The 19,018-nt window shown below is 36.8% G+C and overlaps 2 protein-coding genes across 3 annotated transcripts; both read right to left on the bottom strand.

Moving 5' to 3' along the window:
• Positions 1-10,233: 10,233 nt before the first annotated feature.
• On the bottom strand, positions 10,234-13,934 carry LOC145062519 (uncharacterized). The gene is made up of 5 exons (XM_079010113.1): positions 13,419-13,934; positions 12,073-12,242; positions 11,270-11,995; positions 10,870-11,089; positions 10,234-10,773 (listed from the first exon to the last, which is right to left on the bottom strand). Exons 2-5 carry the CDS (start codon positions 12,130-12,132, stop codon positions 10,475-10,477), a joined length of 1,305 nt encoding a protein of 434 aa, XP_078866239.1. The 5' UTR covers positions 12,133-12,242; positions 13,419-13,934; the 3' UTR covers positions 10,234-10,474.
• Positions 13,935-14,602: 668 nt separating this feature from the next.
• On the bottom strand, positions 14,603-17,540 carry LOC145061911 (O-fucosyltransferase 29-like). 2 transcript variants are annotated; one of them, XM_079009500.1, is made up of 8 exons: positions 17,058-17,540; positions 16,720-16,956; positions 16,469-16,639; positions 16,297-16,385; positions 15,989-16,178; positions 15,622-15,906; positions 15,194-15,537; positions 14,603-15,115 (listed from the first exon to the last, which is right to left on the bottom strand). In XM_079009500.1, exons 2-8 carry the CDS (start codon positions 16,876-16,878, stop codon positions 14,737-14,739), a joined length of 1,617 nt encoding a protein of 538 aa, XP_078865626.1. In that variant the 5' UTR covers positions 16,879-16,956; positions 17,058-17,540; the 3' UTR covers positions 14,603-14,736. The 2 variants fall into 2 exon arrangements, with proteins under 2 accessions (XP_078865626.1, XP_078865625.1); XM_079009499.1 differs by having other exon boundaries at positions 17,096-17,540.
• Positions 17,541-19,018: the final 1,478 nt, after the last annotated feature.

Here is a 19,018-nt window from a genome sequence, read left to right as displayed (position 1 = left end):
TCGAACTCCCATCTATGATTTCATCATCTCTAAGGACAATGGTGATGTGCTTCTGCAAAAAGTTGCCCATAGTTTGAACAGTATGGAAAGATCTAAACCCAAAGCGTCGATTTTGGGGATGTCCTGAGTTGTAAGTAAGTTGGAATATTCGATTTTTGATCATTGGTCCCCAATCTAATGTTTCTTTCTTCTCTGTTTCAAGAATCCGTCATGTGGGTTTATTGGGTGGTATGATTAACTCATGTGTACTCGTTCGAAAGCTATAATACCAAGGATGATTAGGACAATCAATAAGTTGCAAAAAGAAGTGGAGAATATCAAAGAACAAGCAACTAAACATGAAAAGGCAATGGAGAAGATAGAAGAACAAGCTACGACGTTGAATTATTACCTAGTTTATAGCTAGATCTTCTTTGCTCTTGTGTTCATGTTCTTGGTGTAGATCCAAAAATATTAGGGTTATCTTTTTTAAAAGGTTAGGGTTATATGCAAGGTAATGTAACTCGTTTGGGTGGTTCTTGCAAAGTTAGAACCTTGTTGTAATGCAAATCACTTGTAATGAAATGTTGGTATGTATTGCCCGATTATGGATTTGTTCATGTACATAACCTTATGAAGAAAACATAGTATGCATCCAAAACGTAAACAACTAAACAAAGAAGCATACTAAAGACATAGTAGGTATTACCATGTTCAAAATACATGTCACATAGTCAATTGAAAATATAAAGACAACTTTTGCAGCAAAAGACATCCATATAGGAGTCAACCAAAAGATAACAAAAAATAAAAACTTATTCAAACGGTGTAATTCCTAACACATCAACATAATCAAACCAAAAGATATAACCAAAAGCAATAGTAGTTCTTGATATAGTCCATCATTTCTCACCCCTGATCTTTACATGTCCTGGAATTGTGACCCTTGTTTCCACACTTACTACAAGTCACAATAACCAACTTTCTTGTTAGTTTCCCATTGTCATATGGGCCATGAACATTAATATCAATGGGACCAATTTATGACCTTTGAGTCTGACTTTGATTCTAGTTTTGACTTCTCTCCTCCAAGGATTGTTTTCTCTTCCTCGTGGTCCTCCCAGGATGATTATGGTATGGGGAGGTGTCATTTTCATTGGACATTCACTTCTAGGCCACATTGTCCGACCTTTAATTGGTTCCACCTTGTACTCATAAACAGTTTTCCAAGTTTGTAGCCAGTGCACCTTGTGGGCATGAGTGTAGAGCTTTCCTATATGCTTAACATGGTCTGCTTTGTTAAACAAGACAGGAAGCACATGCATGCGTGGGATACCTGTTAATTCCCATTTTATGTAGTTGCATACCCTTTCTCCCATATCAACAACATGTTGATCATTCCACAGGCCTTTGACTTGGTATTCTTCTTCACCACACCAGTCTATAATGTACTAAGTAGCTGTTATTTCATTCTTCTACATGATCATTGTTGATGTTGGGGTGAGTAGGCCTACACGCTTCTGTTTGCACCTTGATCGCATTACATATATTCTTCATCATGTACTCCTTAATATACTCTAAGCAACTAATAAATGGTTTGTCTCTCCCATCAAGTAACTTGTTATTAAACACCTCACAAAGGTTGTGTAATAGCATGTATGTGGTTGCTCTCCCTACAAAGAAGAGGGTAAAAGTGTCATAATGTTATTTAAGATTACAATTGTCAATATAACATCTTACCTGTGAAATGGCTTCTTACTCAATATCGTGGGGGTATTGACTTCAACCATCCGCATGTTGATTTGTCAAATAAACTCAATTCATGCATGAAATGGTTAAACTTCGGCACCGTTGTAGTTGAGGCACAGTTCCAAAGGTGAACTTTGTATTCCTTGGTTCTTTATTTTTTTTCTCATGTTCTCATGTATATGTCTGAGACAGAACCTGTGCTCAGCATATGGGAACAATTGTTGTACTGCTTGTAGCAAACCCTAGCAACAAATTACATATAATGAGTATCTAACTAGGTTAACATAATAGATTAAAAATAAATAACCCTTACCTTTTGTCTGTCAGTAAAAAAGTGAAGCTAGACAAAGCATGCAAATCCAAGTCATCTCCAAGACATCTAAGGAACCACTTCCAACTTTGAGAGTTTTCAGTCCCTACAATGGCATATACAAGTGGGTATATGCCATTGTTTGAATCTAATCCTATTGTAGTTAAGATCTATCCTCGATAAGGGGCCTTTCATAAATGTCCCATCTACCCCTAAAAAAATCTCTTAAACAAGCTTTGTACCCCTTTTTTGTAACACCTGTTTCATGTACAAATTTAATTTACAAATGTCAATATTGTTCTAGGTGGCCACGGCGTGGCATTATGTTATGGGTCACGGGTTTTAATGAACTACCACGACGTGGCCATGAGGTGCCATAGCGTGGCAGCCAGTTTTAGTGAAACCCTAATCCTTTGGGCTTTGAGCCCTATTTAAAGGTCATTATAACTAGGGTTTCAGGGTCATTCAGCGTCCATTACCCTCTCAAGCACTAAAACCCTAACCATAGCCTCCATCACTCTTGAAAGTTCATTCTTCATACTTTTTTGGCATTTTTGAAGGAGAATGAAGCCTTTGGTGAGGATTACCATCTTGCAAGCAGCATATTCACCTTCTAGCTTCTCTTATGGACTTGGGTGAGTGTTCAAGACTCAATCTATCTTTACTAGGTTATTAGATCTTGGATTTTGGTCCCTTTTCTTCATGCTTTGTGGGTTTTGGAAGGTGTGATCTCATAAAGCTTGCAACTTTATGAATCTCCAGGGCCATTTAGAGCATTTGATTCTTTGGATATGAATTAGACTTGAGTTTTGAGACCATGCATGAAATCTTGGCCCTTTTTGCCCTTGTTTTGCCTTAAAAATGGAAAGGACATGCATTGGACATGCATGTCCCTAAAGCTATGATTTTTATGGTCCATAAGGTGTAGGAAACCCTTCTAGAAACTTTAAAGAAGTAACTCTAAGGATTAAGTGTTAAATGAGTAGTATATGCTTTATGCTTCCATTAAGGACTCAGGGCTTCGGATCTTGACTTATTGGCAAGGCCTAAATGATAAAGTTGGAAACTTTATCCATCTAGGTTATGTTTTGGACCTAGTTTGAGTTTGAGAACTCCTAGAATGGACTTGAAATCAGCTTAAGGAATTAAGTCATTATGACTGATCCCCACGGCGTGATGGAGCCTTACCACAGCGTGGTGGTTGGGATGAGCACGCCTGTTTTGTCGAATTACGACCACCACATGGCCATGGATGGTCACGACATGGCGGTCAGCTGTAGGTTGGCTTTAACCATTGACTTTGGCCTAAGTTTGGCTTAGGGGCATTTTGGGTATTATTAATATGAGCTTAAGTGATGGTGATTGTATAGGTGGCTGGTAGAGTTAGCATTTGGAGCAGTGATATGTGTAGCTATTTCTTCAGGATGTGAGGTGAGTTTTCCTCACTGTACTCGTGGGTTAAAGGCACAAAGGCTAGCCCACTAGATTTGATATCCTGGTATATTGATAGATGTTATGCTGAGTATGCAATAGAACTGTATAATTACCTATATTACTAGATATGTGTTAGACTGGTAGATATATAGGACTACTTGTTTTTTCTGGCTATTGATTGTTATGATATATATATTGATGTGTTATTTTCGGTTGGGTTGAGGCGATCCTGCTTTGTGCTGAAAGGCAAGATAGTCAGGGCGGTCCAGATAGACTAAAGGCCTACGAGGCGGTCCATTCAGGCCGAAGGCCTGGAGAGTGGTCCTCATAGGTTGTAGGCCCAACGCGACGGTCCAGTCATGCTAAAGGCTTGGAGAGCGGTCCAGATACGTTGTAGGCCCAGTGCGGCGGTCCAGTCAAGTTGTAGGCTCGTATATGCATGTTGTTATTTGTATGGTTGTGTGTGGTACTTTGGGGAAACTCACTAAGTTTTGGCTTACGGTTTAATTTTATGTTCCAAGTACTTCAGATGATCGAGGCAAGGTGAAGGTGTGATCATACAGATCCTTCGGTGTTATGTTTTAGAGATTTATGATACGTTGATCCTGGGAAATATTTGTATTCTGATACTTGATTTTTTGATGGTTTTGCTTGAAAACTATGTTTTCCTTTAATTTAAAAATGAAAAATTGTATCGCGTTTTTGGGAAGTTACATTCTCCATCCCTCCTAGACAGACATAAAGTCTTTTGAAACATATTGAAGTACAATTTCTCATATTGGGTTTTGAAACAAGTTCTAATTTGACTGTGGTATCAAGATTGGTTGACTGCAACTCTAGAATATAGTTTGTTTTTTGTAATCACCCACCACATGCTTTTTGGCATATTCTTTAGCTATAAAAACTTTATGAATGGAAAAACCCACTCCATAATTCTTTTTATAGCTGCTCTTGTAGAGCTTTAACTGGGATAGTGGGGTTGGATTCTACCTGATCCGTTATTTGTTTGGATATAAACTTTGTTGTTGCAGTTTTGATCTTCCTTGAATCCAGGCAAGTGTGTGCTTCTTCATAAGTTTTAATATACCAACTGTTTTCCACTGTAGACCTCGAAGCTTGTAGCACTCAAGGACAATAGGAATCTACTTTTTCTTTACATTTCCCCTTTTGTTGTTTTTTTACTTTTCACTTTACTTTTCTCAGCATGGGTAGGTTCACCAACTACATCACCACTAAATGCCACAACTCCCTTGTGTAACATCCAAAATTTCAAAACAATTAAAACTTTTCAAAAGCCACTCATTTTAATAATGTTGTTACAAAAAGGTTTTCAATACATTATTTAACAGAGTATCTCCCAGGTTCAATTCATAAGACACCAACGCGAGGAACGGTACGATCACGCCTTTGCCTTGTCACAGACTCTTGAGAACCTGAAACATAAAACCACAACTGTAAGCCCGAGAGCTTAGTGAGATACCCCCAGAATACCAAACACACATATACGCCTTTCCAGGCCCTGACCTTCCGGTCCATCACACAACATAATCGCCTTCCGGCCCATAACATATCGCCTTCCGGCCCATAAGCATAAAATGCATATATAACATAATAAACAATCATATAACAGTTCATAGACAACAATCGATCACAGATCACATATCATAGCATTACTCTAACAAGATACCGGTCTAGCCGGTCACTATCATAACATTACCCTACGAATCAGTCAACATACTAAATGCACACATACGCCTTTCCAGGCCATGACCTTCCGGTCCACATAGTAATGCCTTCCGGCCTGTAACATATAATGACAACTTCCCGGATTTCCATCCGGTAAAAAGGGTCGGCCTTGGTGCCATAAACCCTAACGATATAGTGAGGATAACTCACCTCGAAACTGCCGACTGAACAGATAGCTCAAGCTGCTCCGATCACTGATACGATCTCCACTCCTGGATAGCCGCCAATGCACTGAACTCAAACGATAAACAACAATTACCAAAATACCCCTGGAACCACTGGTCGATCCTTGGTCAAAGACAAGATCAAAGTCAACCCCTGACTGACCCTACTCGCCGAGTCACCCTATGACTCGCCGAGTCCCCATACTCAGAACTTCACTTAACCCGCGACCTAACTCGCCGAGTCACCCCAAGACTCGCCGAGTTCAACGACTCTGAGTCCACTCGCCCTTGACTCACCGATTCCTTAAGATTCCCTTTCTACACGTCGAGTATCCCCTTTTTACTCGACGAGTTCCTCCTGGAAGAATCGTGGGGCCACCCCGACTCAACTCGCCGAGTCTGAAGAACAACTCGACGAGTCCCAGTTATTCTTCAAGCTACTCGCCGAGTCTGTTCATCGGACTCGGCGAGTCCATGCCATGCAATCGCTCAAACTGCTTTCTAATGGCAGAACTGCTCCGACCATTCATAGGCCTGGCCTTCCTAGACTGGTCCATCACGTAAGGTCCTCATTTCAGTGCTCATGATACACCCCATGATTCATAACATACATATTGACCTAAGGCATAAGGATTCCAATCCAAAACCTTCATCAATTCCCGAAATGTACAGTCATGGGACATTCTGGACCTCCAAAGGTCCCAATACAGAGTCACAATCGTTTGGGGGACTAGGGTAGCATTCAATCTAATCACAAAAGGGTTCCACAAACCCTAATTCCATAAACACATCAACACAGCAGGGTATACTCGAATTCTTACCTGGATGATGTATTCTTTGTGTCCCCAATCCTCAGAATGTGACTCCCTTGCTGCTCCTTTAGCCAATCCCTTCTCTTCCTTGCACAACCACTCCTCTATAATCAACAATGGCCTATAATCCTTGCTCCAGATGCATACAATCGATTTAGGGTTCTTCTCAGAAGGCTAAACTGAACAATGACGGCCAATAAGTGCCTCTTATACGTCCCAAACCTGAACGGTTAGGGTTTTCGCTAAACAGCGCAGACTCGCCGAGTCCAGTCGCGAGCCCGCGACCAGGTCTGCGATCCTACTCGGCGAGTCTAGGCTCCAACTCGCCGAGTCCCCTCTTAAAACACCCCAAAAACATAATTATTACAATACTTGAAATTCCGGGCTGTTACACCTTGCATATGGTCCTCAATCTGAATTTGTTATTTTTTGAAAGGAAATATTTTTTTTTTGTTTTTTGTGCATGCAATTTGATTTTCTCTTTCAGATCATGCTTACTGTTATACTTTTGACCTTTTTGAAAATGAAACTTATGCACCTCACTTAAATAGTAACTTTTTTCCTTGCATAGTCGTTTTATAGCTGCTCTTCTTTTCCTGTCATGATCGGAATCCCCATCCATATAATAAAAAGCATCATTTTCAATGACATCAAACTTATTAGGTACTTCATCACTCTCATGTTGTCTTGGATTCCTAACCCTTTTATCTAAGAACTCTGCTTTTGTATCAATGCTCATATTAAAATCCCTCATATCAACTTCGACATCATCAATTACATTATCTTCATCCACCCAATAATCATTGTCCTCGCTAATATCTTCCTGGTCTCTTTGACTTCCTTCTACACATTTAGGTTCATCTTCATTGTGTCATGCACTACTCTCCATGTTAGACTGAAACTCATCTTCACTTGCATGTTAGACATAACCATCGGTTTAAAAGTCAAAATCCCTAAAGTCATTCCAGTCATTCATCTAAGGTTCATTCACTTCATTCATCTAAGGTTCAATGTCTTTATTCATATGAAGTGCATTGTCTTCATTCACCTTAGGTTCATTGACTTTATCCACATTCTGAAAATTGAGAACCTCATTGTCAATATTGCTTTCTAATATTTGTTGGTATAGTCCAAGACTAAAATCACTAGCTACCTCAATAAAGTATTTGGCTATCTATTTCATCTCACCAATACCGTCCATGTATAATATCTTACTGCAATCCTTCCTTGTAACCTTTCTCCTGTTATATTTAGGTGATAATGACACAACTTGAAGTAGTTCATTTCCGTGTATTTCAGTTTGGTTTGGTGGAGTGGGTACCACATCGACTAAAAGAAGGGATGTGCATCTAGGTAGTGTTGAAATTTCTTGCACATCAACATTAAGGGTAGGTATCAGAGGTGCTTCATCTGCTTTCTCCTCAGGAGCTTCGCCAATGTGTTGCACTTCTTCAGGAGCTTCACTAGTGTGTTGCACTTCTTCAGGAATATCTTCATCTAACCATATGAGGGTAACCTTCCGAACAGGTTTAGGATTCAAAAAATAGGTGAGTAGTCTTGTCTCACCGTGTTTAGTGTATACCTTCATGACTTTGTGCTCACTCACATATTGAGCAAAATTAACAATATCTTCATCATTTCCTAAAGGGCGAAGACCAAAGCGGAAGTCTCCACCAGGCACAAGGAAATTATAGTATATAACTGGAGGAACCCTGTATCTTAACCCTTTCATGATTGCATCGAGCTAATAAACTGAAAACTCTTCATATCAACCATGTCAACATATTTACCCTTCCATCGATGTAACGAACATCAGGGTACTTGGTGAACTGACCTCCATGGTACAAATTAATGATAAACATTTTTGGGTATCCATCTTCAAAACAAGAAAAAAAAAAGACTCCAGGTGGAGTTTTTCCAAACAAATCAAGTAATCAACAGGAAGAGGGAAAATTACATACCATAAGCAACCTTGGAATTGAAGGGTTTGTTTGACAAGCTTATATTCCACATTGGTATGTTCATACAATGTTAATCACTACAAATCGTAAGCTAAAGACCAGAATTAGCGTCTAGTTTTTTTTTTTTTTTTTTATCTTGGTAAATGACGATCGGAATTGTTAAGACAGCTGCTTTTTGGGGTCTATTGGAGGAAATTGGCCTCTATAAGTGATATTAGTGGGAACAATATGTGGCACATAAATAATATTAAAATAATAGAGGAGAATACATGAATGGACTAAAATACCCTCACGTAAGGGAGGGCATGGGGCAATTAATGGGACCAAGGTAACGGTTGTTAAGGCATTGGACTAAACTCGCAACAAAATTAAAGTATTTGACCACTGGTGCAAGTCCAAACTTTTTTGGCCCAAACATGTGAGTTTTGACATACCACAGGGACCATTCTTGTAGTTTTGTCTATATGTTTTAATTTGTATATATTTGGTTATTGAGTTTTTTTTGTCCACATTTGACCATTTAACTTGTTTTTTTTCCACATTCAGTCCTTATAACCGGCTACTAAAGGTTATGCCGGAAAAATAACTTAATATGGTAATTTACTTTTCATTTTGTACACATTTAGTTCTTAATGTTTTTGTACATATTTAGTCCTTATGGCCGGTTTCTTGAGATTTTGCTCACGACATCCTAAATGGGACAATTGTTAACAAGGTGTTCTCGTATGTGGTTCGTCTTTTACTTATATCAGTAACTTAATTCATAAATCGGTCAAATAATTTTGGTGCCTTAGTTTTCTGCAAACAAAAGATCTATCTGTCTTTGGTTTCATATATCTTCATAGCAAATAACAATATTCTTTGTCTTGGAAATACAAATTCAAGTGGAGAGGAAGCAATCACAAAGAATCTCGTTGTCTTCTATGGAGATAGAGGAAACTTTTTTCCAGTGTATTCTTTTGTCTTGGAAGTTAAAATTCTTCTAGCATCTTCCTTAATTCCTTTTGTCTTAGAAGTGTAAATTTGAATTAGGAGAAAACAATCATAAAAATCTTGTTGTTTGCTGTGGAGATAAATGAAACCGAAGACGAAGACATCTTCTACTTAGAGAAAATTAGGGCACCAACATTATTTGATTGATTTGTAACTTAGGTTACTAATATAAGTGACGGGACGAACCATGTTTGAAAAGATCTCATTAATGATTGTCCCACGTAGACTGTTGTGAACAAAATCTAAAGAAACTAGTCATAAGGACTAAATGTGTACAAACTGAAAATTTTGTTACCTTATTATCATTTTTCTGGCTTAACATGAAATAGTCGGTTATAAGGACTGAATGTGGATAAAAAAACAAGTTAAATGGTCAAACGTGATTAAAAAAAAGTAATCAAAAAGTGTATTACCATTTTAAATCATTATTTAAAAAAAAAAAAACTAAAATATGATTTTTAACACCAAAATATAATTTAAGCTTCAATAACCGAATATTAAAATGATACAATGGAATTTATATTTACATTTTGTTTTAATTGATCATATTATATATTTCTCAAATATAATAAAATCCATTATATTGATTTCTTAAAAACACTCATTCTAATTCCATTTCTAAATTCAACGTCAACAAGTTCTTTCAAACCCACTTCCAATATTGTGATCTCGCATGGAATACCCTCGCCCAATATTGCAAACTCACTAAGCAGGGAGATCTCATCTGACTAGGATAATTTGTAAAGCAAACTAATTTTCGAGAAATTTTATATATATGTGAAATATTACAAGATGATTGATTACATATGAGAAATATTAAAGGCCAAATAATCTCCAATCCAACTCACCATATGTTTCAAGAACAAAGATGAACTTCTTCAAAGCAGTGTACAAGAGCTAAACATGATTTTATGCAAAGACAACCATATATCTACACATAATATTTTGTTCTAAAGAATGGGTTGTAATCGGCTTACTAACAAACATTAAAACATGAATATTTCATCCATCCAAATTTTAAAATGAAAACATGAACTTCAACATAGATTGATGACTCCATTCAAATCTAAAAGGCTCCTCATCAGTTATCAAAAAAACTAGTATCATCAATTCAAGCTCATAAGATCTTTAGATGAAATCCTTATAATATAGATTGTTAATTGCAAACTAAATATGGTTCAAAACGAAATACCAACACACATGGAGCATAACATATGACTCCACCCAAAGAGTTCAACAACCCCAACCTCTAATTTATATATAAGTATAAACCAAGTCTTTTATTTATTCTTAGTATTTCATAATGAACCAAAACCTGCATATTACTCACCATTTACCACCCATTTTACTATGTTTTGGTTTTGAGAATCCCATCAATGCCTTCTTCTTCTTCTTCTTCTTCTTCTTCTTCATCACAACATTATTTGCTCCAGTATTAGAAGACGATCCACTTCCAGATCCAGATCCAGAGGGCCCACCCAAGCTTGACTTTTTTTGAAGCTTCAGATTTGATGTGAGAAAAGAGACTATATCAGGCTTTGGCTTTATCTCTATCCACTTATTATCAACCCACTCTTTTGAAGCTCTTAGATTCATCTTCTCAAAATAATGCAATCTGTTTTCACCTACACACAACACAACAAAACCAATATCATTTTTCAAAAAGAAAATCAAGAGGTAATGAATGATATGAAGGTGGAGTTTTTATAGTTTATATATACCAGGAAAGTAAACTTGAAAATCATTTTTTCCACAGATGTTGATTCCAATCAATACACCTTCCCACCACCCATCACACCACCATGCATCCACTGCTGATCCAATCTTGAAATCATCATCTGAAGATTCCATTATAGGACATGCAGGACGTATATAATTACGCCCTAACCATCTCATCCCCATTTTATCAGCAGCTGCAATTTTATATGCCAACACCCATTCCTACAAAAAAAATAAAAATAAAAGAAAATATAAAAAGTTACTACATTGGTGTTAGGGGCTTTGTTTGATATGCCTCGGATTCAGACTGTTTGGTACCACAATTAGAAGTCTCCGATAATCTAACAGTGATTCATCTATGTGGGACCCAAGAATTGGTTTAACAAAAACTTGAATATATACCTCAAGATTTCCGGGACCCGCTGCATCCTCCACATCCATGTATAAAACTTTCAATCCCTTCTCTGATATCTTCAAGATTTTACATCTAAACCAACACCCTCTTATCCCACTATCATTACTAAGCACTTCAATCTCTTCACCAACACGAAAAGGTTGTGTTTTTTCTACCTCATTATCAGAAATTGTAACACCCTGTTTGAAACTTTGAACACCCTCTTCTTTTTCTTTTCCTTTTCCTTTTCCTTTTTCTTGTTCTTGTTCTTGTTCTTTTTCTTGTTCTTGTTCTTCTTCTCTTTTGGATGAGGTTTCTTGGTTGTTCTTGTAGGGGCCAATTGGGAGATTAAGAACAGAAAATATGATCTGGGTATAGTAGCCACGCAACTTAGAAAAAGGAAATGAGGAAATTTGGTCATTTTTGATCTGCTTAGAGCACATGTAAATCCCATCTGAGAAGTCTTGTGTAACAAAAGCCAAACATTGATTGTAATGTTTGGGAGTTAAAATGGTGGCAAGTCCATCAATACATTCTGCACTTAAGATCTGACAATGAGAGGTGATTATAAGCTCATGAGGCTGAGGATTTGAGATTAATTCACTAAGTTCTTCACTGCGATGAAACCATCTCACTTTCACCATCTTTTTTTGCCTGTAATTTTCATACATGTCTTCCAAGTAACCAATGTGGTAACCTCCTTCACCAGCTAGGATGAATACAAATGAATAAACCTGTATAATACATGAAAGAACTTATGTTTTAAAAGGAGGGGAAACAAGAAACAAGAGGGACAAAAGATGATGCTTACAGATATTGTGGTTCCATTTTTGGTAAAAGCTTGATAATGCTTTAGGTTCCTGGTGCACATTGAAGATTCGCCTGACCATATGATTTCAAAGTTTTCATCATCTTCTTCTTCTTCTTTTTCTTCTTGGATCTGTAATCCTGAAGATTCAGGCTCCTTGTTTTTCTTTGAATCTGTTAGTAAAAGTAGAGTTTATAAAAAATGTAAGGCGTTACTAACAATGCGTATCATAAAATTGGCACAAGGGGAAAACTGAAAACATAGATAAAAGCTCAAGTACACAAAAAATCAAGAAGATCTGACTAATATGTTTAGATCATGCAAAATCTAAGCTTGAGATTCTCTACAGTCTACACTAAGTGTTGTAAGATCAAAATGGGGATGAAATCGTGAATGAGGGACAGAAAAAGATGCAAATTTTAGTAGCACATGAAATCGGAATGAGATCCTATCAAATCGGTTAAATTAGATATCAGATCACAAGTTGGCATTTTAAGAAACACATTTGATTGTTTCCAAATGATTTTGGGAATTAAAGCAAGCATTTTGAATCTCCGATTGAATCGATGATCAATAATGCTAGAAACATATGGAAATTACAAATTGAGAAGGAGAAATACCTAATTGCTTCATCATCAAGCCAAACACGAGTAATGCTCTATGGTAAGGAGAAGACTCTAGGGTTCCAAATTTTTTCAGTTCAATGAGTAGAAGAATTAGGGGTAAGAAATTTATAGTGAGCGAAATCCCGAAAAGGAGCATCAAGTCCAAGTGGCAAAATCTTGTGCAAATATACACGCCACGTGGAATTTTTACTTACTAGAGAATTGAATGAACCACATAATTATTTTGGAGTTGATTAATTGGGAATCAATGGAACAGTATCCTAGAACACTATAAACACACTCACACAAGATTTCATTTTCAAAGCAATTTCATTAATTCAAATGAAGATTAGAGGTAGGTAGTTCTGATTTCTGAAAGTGGATGGAATGAACTATAAACAGTCAAGTAATTGAACACAATTACACACTTAATAAATCTTATACAGTAAAGGCGTGCCTCATTAGGCCATCTTTTCTCACTTAACTCAAACAAGTAATCATGTAGGTTCGGTTTCATTGATATCAAGTTAAATACACCTTCTTATGTAGAATAATCTGAAGTTTGGGGGACTCAATTTTGTTTTGAGTAGAATCAGAGTAGATCCTATATGTAATTTTCTTGGTGTTCCAACACTTACTTTGACATATCACAAATAAGATATCAGGTTCATATCATCATGAAAAAAAGAACAATAATGAGCATGGATTAACAAAACCAGGAATATAAACTATTACTTGCCGCACCTGATATTCTGAAATCAAGGAAGGGGATTTAATGGTGACACGGGATCAATAAGTCTTGAAGAAGAAGAACCCATCTGGTACAACATAGATCACGCGCCCCATAGTCAATATTCCAACAATAGCAATGGCAAGATCCCCAAAGGAGACCTGCAATTACTAATGAACTCTTTGGTTTCTTTTCTCCTGAGAAATCACATGCTCGTCTCATGCCAGAAAATGTTTGCTCGCTTGCACACATTCTGATACACCCCAAACGAGAGGATTGCGATCGAATTTCACATCAAATTGCACATAACACCTCAAAATAGATCAGAAAACAGAAGAAAGAGGGCGGATTGATTACGAAAACTTAAACCTGTGCAATTGAGTGTGGCTCAAAGCAAAGAATGATAATCAGAAATTAAAGCAATACAGTTTGCTTCTGATTGCAATAAGGATATCAAACTTTTTTGAAACTTTTTCATGATTGTTGGAGATATTGCTAGTAGTTGCATCTCCTTCCCTTCTCTAACTCTCTAGGTCGTTCCAATTGAAAAGGCAGAGGTTGATTTTTAGGCAAAACTAGTCCCGCAACTTTATCTTTTCAAAACATGTAGCCTAGTTGGGATTCTCTTAACATTTTAAGTCCCCAAACATTTTTTTACAATAAGGTTCTAACATCTCGTTAAAAGGATTAAGCCATTATTAAACACATCAATCCCAAATCTCGTTAAAAGGATTAAGCCATTATTATTATTTTTAACTAGTTAACATTACAAAATTTATTTCAAATATTTATAAAACATAAAAACTTGTCGTTTTAATTGAAAACCGATAATAATAAACTTTTCAAATTGAAATTTTTGAAAGTGTTTGTGTCAAACGAGAGGAAGTTCTAGTGTTTATATTTTCGAAATAAAAAACAACCCATTTCAGACCCGATTATAATTGCAAAGAAGTTGGGTCATTTGCTCTAATGCTCAAAAATCATGTTTATGCAAAAATTTATTGTTTTAGTCTTGTAGAAAAACCATGTGGTCATTTTTCTAATCATCCCTCAAATAAGTTATTTCGATCCAAACACCGTCTATTATGATCAATAATCACATACATTCATGGATGTCCAATTGTACATACATATACAAATACACAATAAGTTAAGTGACTCGAAATGACAACAAAAAAGAAGATTATTCTTGCAGAAAGACACCAAAAAAAAGCTCATTAATTATATAACCAAAAATGTTGAGAGATGATTTACATTTCTTAGACTCTTGTTTTGAATTTTCCATAAGAATGGTTGTAATGACAACAAATCGGTCAAATACAATGGTTTACACTAGTCACCAGCCAAAAAATCATCATCTTCTTTCTCTTCTAGTGATGCATCAGCATCATCATCTCTATGTGTAGTAGTGGTATTACTACTAATAACACCTTCAAATTCATACTCTCTTTCATGGTTGAGCTTGAGCATATCTTGTTTTGTGTTGTTGTCATGATGATGATAATTGAATGTCTTGCAGATGCAGGTGGAAGGGTATTCATGGAAATCACCACGTCCAGGTTTCATCTCATCCGGGTCCCCCATAAACCCCCTTTGAGCTGATTTCACTTTACTTGAGAAACTCCCCCATGACATCTTCTCTCTTTGCAAAAATAAAGCACTCAACTTCTTTGCATTTGGTCTAATTGTTCTTTTATGCCCCATATACCTCCTTTAAATAAATAAATAAATACACAACATTGGAATATGATACAATTGAAATAGAGTTAAATAAAATAAAACACCTTACCTTCTTCCAGCAAGAATTTTTGCCATGTTCCCATTGTTGTTAGTGACAAAAACATCACTCTCATCACAAACAATGTAATCAATGGCTGCAAGACGTGAAGAAAAGGGAAGAAAAGGTTGAAGAAGGTGTTCTTGTTGAGAAGCCATGAGCAACATCTCTTTGGTGTATAAATTTGGAAAAAGTTGTCTAAGAGGCTTCAAAGTTTCTTCACCTCCATAGATTTCACCTGATGCAACATAAATGTATGTGTCATTCTTGAAACCGAGTGCACTCAGCATCAACCCCACCTCATGTGGTGTAAGTGGACACTTTCCTTGCTTTCTCTCTCCATCAGGATTCACTTCCTAATTAATCAATAATGAGATATTTTCGACAGAAAATTATAAAAAAAAAAAAAAAAAGAAATTTGGGAAAGAAAAGAATCTCACTCCTAAACTGGACCACCTTTTCCTGACTTCACCAAGCTCATATCTCTCTTTATCACCACCTCCATAATAACAACCAGAAAATGCAAGCATATCAGGCTCAAACCTTAAATGAACAGCAATATAACGATTTGTCATCTTCCTCATTTTCATCACCAGATGATCTCCAACATCTTGCAATGGTTTTGTAAAGCGAAAAGCATGGTAATTCACTCGACATCTTAATCTTTGTAGTTCTTTATTAAGGTCAACAGCAAGCCTATAGTCAAACTTTGTCAACTGAACAACCTACACACAGTTTGTTCATCACAATTCACAAATCAAAAAAAAAAAATTCAGTAGGTGTAAAGTAAAAATGAAGAGTAATTACATGTCGCCTCAAGAGAACAGGAAGAACTTCATGAAGGTAATATTGAGGTTCAGATTTACGTGGGACCCGCATGGTGTATGGGGGTTTTTCAAGTGATCGCATGTATTTGTCTGGGACTCTTTTCACAACAACCACGTCCTTTGCAAGGAAAGAGATAAACCAATCAACATCAAAAATGTTTGAAAAGTCACTGCAAAGTTTATTAAAAAAAATAAATAAATAATAAGATAACAATCAGTCAATCACAATTCACATACATCTTAGTTTTCAGTTTCGATTAATGAAATCTTACTTAGCAGTTAGCTCACCTATCATCCTTCCAAAATGAATGATGATCAAACTCAGGAACCACCAATGTGGCATTTAATATCCGTGCAACAACTACAGCGTCTGTTATCTGTGTTCACAAGATTGATTGCAAAAAATAAACAAAGAATGTGTAGCGAATGAAGAAAGATGAAAGGCAGAATGTTTATTTACTCCGATTCTTTGTTGGTTAAGCCCTCCACTGGTGGCTATAAGAAGATATCCATTTGATAGTAGCTCGGCAACAGGAGGTTTGTAATGAGGGCCTCTTTCACTGCATCCGTAGTACAAGTTTGAAAACTCAGATTTCCAGATGTTAATTGGTCCATGATGACGGAATCCACCCTAAATGTTCAAAAAATTCTCATAAATATTTCGCATATGTAATGCAAATATTTCACACGATGTGATTCAAGAAATTTTACCACTTTACTATACCACAATCGATGCTTAACGAGTTTCTGAGAATACCATTCGAGATTTGAAGCCACATGACCTGTAAACAAAGATATCAGACCGACTGTAAACAACATCACTCCACAAACCACCGCCCATGAGATCCGCCGCCTCTGCCTTTTCCCCATTGCAGAATGCTTTGCTTCGGGTGGTCAGGGCATCCCCACCACGTCACCTTCACCTTTACTGACTTGGAAGTTGAAAGACTGAAAGGAATTGAAAACAACATTGTAAAATCAAGCTAGACCAAAATTTCCTTTTACCAAATCAAGAACTAAACAATTGGAATTGCGTAATGAATATTGACCTATTAGCTATCTTGTGATTATGTGCGATATTACAGACCTTGAAAGCTAGGAGTTGTTGAATCTTGTGTCGTCATCACAGAGTTAAAGCCAGCAAGCAGTATAGTCGGCCAAAAAACGGCCTCCCCTGGCCCCTTAAGGGTTCCGCCACTCAAATTAACTGAAATGAACCAAGGAAGACTGAAGGCACCGATTCTGATTTCTTGATTTGCGGAAGATCAATTTCTGAAGAAAGAAGACTGAAGCTTGAATGATGGAGTATAGATTCATGAACTCGCTGAAGCTAGAACAAGATGAAGTATCGATCCTTGAAGTCTTAAAGTCGGTGAAGACTAAAGAAAGTCACATTAGTCGATATCAATGAAGATGGAAGGTCGATTGATGATTTGAGGTCTTTGCTTGAATTCGCTGTAGCTTGATTCTTTAACCATGGTGTATGGATGCCGCCGACGAGTAGAAGTAGTGAAAAAGAGCCCTAGAACAAAAGGTTTGATTTTTTTTTTTTGTTTTTAATCATGGGAGAGAAAAACTAAAAGAGACTTTTTTTTTTTTTTTTTTTTTTTTTTTTTTTAAGTTATATATCGCTCGAAAGAAAAATAAAGAAAATAGATAAATTGATAATTCTATGGTTTATTGTTACTTCAGCCCAACAATGTTTCGTATATTGGTTTAAACGGTCATTTGTGATTTTTCTTTGCATTTGAAGGAACGCACATAGGCAAAAAGAAATTGGAAGCATAATCGATTGGGGGGGAGGGGGGGGGGGGGTGTTCGATCCTCGTCTGATCGAGGATGAGAAGGGTTCAATCGAACCAGGGGAAGAACGAACGGAAGGTAGAAAGCGAAAGCAGCAAAGGTTGCTCATGCGGTGAGGTACGAATGGGGGAGGAAGGCGATCAACGCATTGTTGATCGAAGGTTGGGTGGAGGCTAAGAGATTTTGAGTGGTGATCACCTCTGGTGTTTGGCCGGACTGAAGAAAAGAGAGAGACGACAACAACGAGTTACTGATGGTCTCAACGGTGCAATGATGGGGTGGGATGTGAGGCAAGCTGCTCCAGTGGAGAAATCAAATGGCGACATTTCCGGTAATCGCCTTGCATCCTCTTCTTTCTGATTTGACAGCCAACATGAAAGAGGATGAAAGTAGGAAGGAAAAAAAAAATGATCCACGGGGGTGTTTTGTTTGTTTGTTTGATACATGAAAAGGCAAAGATTGAGAGGCTGTTTTTGGGATGCTTATTCGACAAAAGAATGGGGAAGGATGAGGGAGGCCTGATGTCCCATTAATTTGTTGAATACACAAGAACAACACCTTTAATGGAGGTGTTCTTGGCTGGCACGAAGGAGAAGGAGAAAGAAGAGAGGTGAGGTGAAGCTATGAATGATTGAAAGCATCCTTAAAGGGTATAATTTCTCATAATTCTTTAGGATTTAGTTGTACCATTGTGATCCATTTTAAGTGTTGTTCTTCTTTAGCTTGAACAATCACTGGAAGGGAATGACAACAACAAACATGTCTTTGGTGTTGGTACGATGTAGGAGGATACTTTGAATGATGTTTAGTGAAACTTGTAGAATTTCTTTTGGTTAGATGAACACTTCATGAGTTGTACCCTAACTGATTGTGTGATTTACACTTAATGTAAATTGAAATGTGGGAGAAACCTATTACTTTTGGTTGTCAGTCTGATGTATTTTGGGTTAATCTTGTAAGCATTGTATTAGTTCAATAAGTATGTATTGATGTATTGATTTAATTGGGTATGTATTTGTGTGTGTATTGGTATATATTTCTAATAGATTTAATGTACGGTTTAATAATATTGTATGCATGTGGGTATTTGTTTTAGACATTTGAAGGCAATAATGCATACACAATATTTATACTCCCATATATAAAAGTTTACTATGTATGCTTTTAAGATATATAAAAAATTGGAGATTTATATATAATAAGTGTT

The sequence above is a fragment of the Lactuca serriola genome, chromosome 7, assembly GCF_051521515.1.
Source record: "Lactuca serriola cultivar US96UC23 chromosome 7, Lser_US96UC23_V15, whole genome shotgun sequence".
Taxonomy (NCBI): Eukaryota; Viridiplantae; Streptophyta; class Magnoliopsida; order Asterales; family Asteraceae; genus Lactuca; species Lactuca serriola.
This window is presented reverse-complemented; position numbering and strand designations above follow the sequence as displayed.

What these genes read in the sequence shown, in the direction of transcription:
- LOC145061911 (XM_079009500.1), bottom strand. Translation starts at nt 16,878, where the DNA reads ATGGGGAAAAGGCAGAGGCGGCGGATCTCATGGGCGGTGGTTTGTGGA. An exon ending in CTGTTCTCTTGAGGCGACAT is followed by an intron (nt 15,907 to 15,988) that starts GTAATTACTCTT and finishes AACTGTGTGTAG; the next exon opens with GTTGTTCAGTTGACAAAGTT. An exon ending in AAAGGTGGTCCAGTTTAGGA is followed by an intron (nt 15,538 to 15,621) that starts GTGAGATTCTTT and finishes TTGATTAATTAG; the next exon opens with GAAGTGAATCCTGATGGAGA.
- LOC145062519 (XM_079010113.1), bottom strand. Translation starts at nt 12,132, where the DNA reads ATGTGCACCAGGAACCTAAAGCATTATCAAGCTTTTACCAAAAATGGA. An exon ending in AAAATGGAACCACAATATCT is followed by an intron (nt 11,996 to 12,072) that starts GTAAGCATCATC and finishes TGTATTATACAG; the next exon opens with GTTTATTCATTTGTATTCAT. An exon ending in CGGGTCCCGGAAATCTTGAG is followed by an intron (nt 11,090 to 11,269) that starts GTATATATTCAA and finishes TTTTTTTTGTAG; the next exon opens with GAATGGGTGTTGGCATATAA.